This window comes from Rhinolophus sinicus, chromosome 3 (genome assembly GCF_057876585.1).
Source record: "Rhinolophus sinicus isolate RSI-liver-muscle chromosome 3, RSI-T2T, whole genome shotgun sequence".
Classification (NCBI taxonomy): Eukaryota; Metazoa; Chordata; class Mammalia; order Chiroptera; family Rhinolophidae; genus Rhinolophus; species Rhinolophus sinicus.
Window position 1 is genome coordinate 106697919 of NC_142503.1, and position 5301 is coordinate 106703219.

A 5301-nucleotide genomic window follows, 5' to 3' on the forward strand; every position below is an offset into this window, starting at 1 on the left:
GTACATACTCTTGGTAAAAGAATGACACTACAAATTACGTAGAAATATTTCAATGCTTCAGTGATTTCGTTATTTTACTTCCAATCGCGTCGTGGCGATAAGGAAATATTTACAAAATAATACAGCACAGGGTCCTTGGTGCGCTTAGGTCTCCGCAAGCATTGAAAGATGTTAATAAATCGCGCAGTAACTGGTTTAGCGTTGGGCAACCCGGGGTTACTGGACAGCTGCGGGGATGGGGGAGACTTGAGCGTGAGAAGAGCCCCCGAACCGGGTTTGAAGGGTTTCCTAGTGGAGGCGACTGCGGGGTGGCGCCCAGCCCTCAAGCGGCTGGGAGAGCAGAAGGCGGCGGAGGCGGACGGGCGGGCGCTGCGGACCGGCCCCCGCCTCCGGGCCGGCCGTGGGCGGGCGCTCCGCGTCCGCGGGGGCCGAGAGTCCCTGCGGGCTCCCACCGCGGGTCCGCCCCGTCCCGCCTCTTCCCCTTACCACGTAGCCCCCCCACACGTAGAGGAAGTTTCCGTCCACCACAGCGCAGTGGCCGCTTCGCTCCTCCGCCACGCAAAACAGCTGCGAGTCCTCCATCGCGCGGTCGCTGGACGCACCCGCTCGGCGCGCCGCAGCCTCTGCCCACAGACCGGCCTCTCCTCCTTCCCGGCTCCTCCACGCACGAACGGAACGCGTCGAGGGTCGAGATTGGTGGGAAGGCAGCACCAGTGCGTCTGCGCGGTCCCGCAGCCCTGTCGGAAGCTGAGCCGAGGGCGGCCTTGCCAGTTAGGGGCGGCTTGGGTCTGGGTAGAGAGTGAGGTGCCGTGGCTTCTCGGAACCCTGCCTCTGCTGATGTCCTGTCACTTGGGATTGTGTTGTTTTGGCGATACAATCTTATTCACTTACAAATGGACTTCTGGTCCATGGGGGTGGATGCAGCTATGCATAAATAAACTTATTAATACTTTGTGAGGGTTTGCGTTTTCCATTCAACCTCCAGCAAAGGTGGTTATCCACGAGAATAGTGTGTGTGTGTATTTAATAGAAATACATGTTTTTTAAATTAGGAATTTTCTAAAACATGCAGGCAAACTACAGCCTTGTAATGACAAGCGGGGAAAAGAAAGGGGAGGGACACACTAGAGTGGGATTAATCAATTTATTTAGCAACATGCAATAGCAAAAGACAAAGGCAATTAATAGAATACGTTAATGTTAGAGAGTAAAGGTGGTTAAGACTAAACTACATTGATAACAATGTCATGTCAAAGGAATACACATACACATCAGTTTAAGAGATCTCAACATATGTTTACTACTGATCAAAAATCACTTGGCTAAATACACAAATAACCTCAGTAAAGAGTATCCAAAGTAATAAGCTTTATAGGATAGTAACTATTACAGTAGATGCCAAAACTCACCTCACCAAACTGGGGGAGAACAGCACTAGAAAAGTCATAAATCAAAACCTTGCCAGGTCTGTAGCTGAGAGAAACTCAGGCTTCTCCCACAGCGCTGCGTGCTAGTTCCCAAGAATGTTGCTGCTGTTGCCATTGTTGTTGTTGTTGTTGTTGTCAGAAGTAAAGGTGTCTTCTGATGCTATCAGCTGCAACCTGCCTACAAGTTTTCAAGATGCTAACAGGTTCTCAAGAAGGCTAACCAGGAGGAACAACACTGGAGAGGTCGGGAACCAGCCAGACCTCTCCAGGTTTGCGGCTGGAAGTCAGGACATGCCCTGATGTTGTAAGCTGCATGTTGCTGGGAGTCTTCAAAATGTTAGAATGATGAAGAATCACCAGTGACAAATGACCAAATGACAAAATAATAATTGCCAACTGAGGTCTGTCTTATATATTTTCTCAGATGTACTTTAGAGCCAAGTTTCTTGTTCCTGCCTCCCCGTCTGGGAATGGCCATTTCCGAGAGCGTCCAGCAGTTACTGATATGAATGCTGCCCATCCAGCCGAAGGGCCAATTCATCTGGATAAGCAACAAGAACAGGCACTGTGCCTGTCACATCATCCTGATATAACTTAGCTACTTCTTCACTACATCTGCTGATGTGAGCGAAACAGACAGAAAACAACATCATCTCGTATCTCCCCTACCTGGGAGGATGAGACCAAAGGGGGAATTCTCTCATCCCCTCATCATAGAATTTTTTTTAACCCTAAGCTAACTATCACCTCACAGCACAGGCAGAACAGTAGCTTTATCTCACATCTCCCCTACTCGGGAGAATGAGACCAAACAGAAAAGCAACTTCATCTCATGTCTTCCCTGCTCAGGAGAACGAGACCAAAGGGGGACCAAAAAACAACCTCATCCCATATCTCCTGCTCGGGAAAATGAGACCCAGAAAACAACATCACCTCATATCTCCCCTGCTTGGGAGAATGAGACCAAAGGGGGAATTTACTCAACCCCTGATCACAACACAGAAATCACCTCACATGCAGGAACAGATAGAAGCTAATAGACAAAAGCTCACATCAACCAATGAAGGCAAATTTTCCTCAACATCTACCCTACAAGCTTAGAGGCCAACTTCTGTCTGCCACCTGTTTTTGTAGGGCCGACAAGCTAAGAACGTTTTACATTTTTGAATGGTTGAGAAAAATCAAAAGAATGCTATTTCATAACTCCTGAAAATGACATGAATTCAAAGTTCAGCATCTGTACATAAAGTTTTGTTTGCACACAGCCACCCTAATTCAGTTAAGTATTGTCTATGGCCACTTTTACATCACAACCACAGAGTTAAGTAGGCAAAGCTGAGTAGTTGCAACAAAGACCATATAGGCCACACTGTTAAAAATATTTACTATCTGGTCCACTACAAAAAAAGTTGGCTGACCCTTGTTATAAAAATGACACTGCTGAAGTAAAACTAAGGGGGGGGGCAGAGATAATTCTACCTTTGTCTGTAAATGTACTTGTCCAGAGCCATCCTTAGAAGAGATTGTGGCTGCCCACTTAGAACAAGTTAATTCATTCACTTATTCAGTATATGAATTGTGATTAAAAAAAAATACAGTGAATGCTGCTGCCATATGCCATCCAATGGAAAGGCAGGGATCTTCAATACAGGAAGTGGTGCATGGAACTTTAGTAATGTTGTGTGACAAGTTTCAACTTGTTCAGTGCAGTCAGTCAGGTGTGAGCTACGGTTGAGAGAAGGTGTGTTTTAAAGTGTGTCATAAATCATCCTCATCATAACAACACTCCATGTCACACTCTCTTCTGGTATATGGCAATTTCTGTCAAATAAAAACAATACGGTGTATCCTCATCCACCTTATTCACTGGATCTGGCATGATAAGACTTCTGGCTCTTCCCTAAAGTCAAAGTGACAATGAAAGGTAAACATTTTGAATAGATTCAGGACATCCAGGCAGCCACGACAGCGCAACTAAAGACACTCACGATACAGGACTTCCAGAACTGCTTCAGAAAGTGGCAAGAACGATGGGATGAGTGTGTTCGAAGCGAGTGGTAGTATTTTGAGGGGGATTAATGGCAATGTGTCTTTTACTGTAATACTTTTTTTTTTATTTAAACGTTCACCGTATCTTTTGATCACACCTTGTATTTGTGATGCAAGTTTGATACTTGGTTAAGGTGGAAGTTTTGCCTTTGTATTATTAGCCAGTAATCTGTAGGGTGATATTTTGGGACTGTGCAAATATCCTGTTCTCTGTAACACTTTTACCTAATGGTTTTAACATTTTATATCGTTATTTTCTCCACTCTCCTGCCCATAATAACCATTTGTTTCTTTTTTATCCTTCTGGTGGTTAAGCAGATACAGTCAATCTTCATTATTTGTGCATTCTATATTTGTGAATTCACCTACTAAAATTTCTTTGCAACTCCCAAATGAATATTGAGAGCTTTCACAGTCATTTGCGAACATTCGCAGAAGACTGAAAAATTTGTTACCATCACACATGTTCCCAGGTGAGTTTGAGTAAGATGACATTCTGCTCTCTTGTTTCATCTCTCGTACTATAAACAAATGTCTTTTTGAGGTTCATTTAGTGCCACATTTTCCGCATTTTGTGATTTCTGTTGGTGATCTTGTTGTTTGAAATGGCCTCCAAGCTGAAGTGTTGTCTAGTGTTCCAAAGCACAAGAAGGCTGTGATGTACCATAGGGAGAAAATACATGTGTTCGATAAGCTTCCTTGAGACATGAATTATAGTGTTGATGGCCCTAAGTTCAATGTTAATGAGTCAGTGATATATACTAAAGATGTCTTTAAACAGAAACACACATAAAACAAGGTTATGTATTGATCAATTGATGACATGTTATGACGAGAAGCCTATAGGAAACTGTGTTTCCTCTAGGAGCAATGATTGAGTATTCGCTAAATCAGAGTTGGTGAGAACTATATAGAACATAACTACTTCCAATAATGAGAATTGACTGTATGCTCATCTATTTTTATTTCCTTTCCTTTCTTAAAGTTCAAAATTTTTTTGCAGTTATTTTTGTCTTTAGTATACATTTCACTGAAAATATTCAAAAAACCACTTTTCTCTGTGATGTTATGTTACCAATTTAATATAGAGTTGGGTATGCTGGTTTTAGTATGCTTTCAGCTTTGTTTATTTTTTTTCTATGTCTTTGAATATGTCAAACGTCATGAGTGAACAGTTAAAGTTCTCACTTCCATCCTTATCCCTTCCTGCCCTTTATGGTTAAACACTTTTTTTAGTGTTTCGTGTAACCTTCTAGCAAAAACAAGCATATGCATTCCCCTCCTTTACCAACACTTCGATTTGCTTTTCTTAAGTTAACCATATACCTGGGAGGTACGGTATATCAGTACTTCAAAACTGTCCTCACGTTTTATAAGGCTGTATGTTCACCTTTAAGCATTCCATGGTTTTGCTCAACTCACTGGAGTAAGCCTTTTGAATTGTGGAAGATTAGGAGTCCACTTGCTGGAATCAGATTGAGTTCAAATCTTGGTTCCACCACTGGAAGGTCAAGGGCAGCGATGAGAGTGGTTCAATGATGCACTTGGGATAACGGACGCACATTCCCAACCAGATACCAGGGAAGGTCGTTCTCGTCCTTCAGTCCCCGGGCAACAAAGGGGTGTAGGGTGGTCTCTTCCTTCAGCCCATATTGTCCGGGGCTGCAGCCCGCAAGGTACCAGGAGCGGCGGTGCTCTCCGCGACACCGGAACAAAATCGGAGAGAGACCACGTTGGTCTCCCGCCAGCCGTGGCAGGGGCGGGTCCAAGAAGAGGCGGGACCGAAAGGGGCGGGGTCGGAAAGAGGCTGGGCCTGGAGGGCGGA

At 44.3% G+C, this 5301-nt stretch overlaps 1 protein-coding gene across 3 annotated transcripts in view; it reads right to left on the reverse strand.

Moving 5' to 3' along the window:
* Nucleotides 1-722, reverse strand: part of KLHDC1 (kelch domain containing 1) — a 49674-nt gene extending 48952 nt beyond the window's left edge. The window contains exon 1 of one of the 3 annotated variants that reach the window (XM_019736009.3): nt 487-722. In XM_019736009.3, coding sequence (XP_019591568.3) covers nt 487-582 — 96 coding nt within the window. In that variant the 5' untranslated portion in view covers nt 583-722. The remainder of the gene's footprint in view (nt 1-486) is intronic. The other 2 variants (XM_074328203.2, XM_088796861.1) reach the window with 2 other exon arrangements.
* Between the last annotated feature and the right edge of the window lie 4579 nt (nt 723-5301).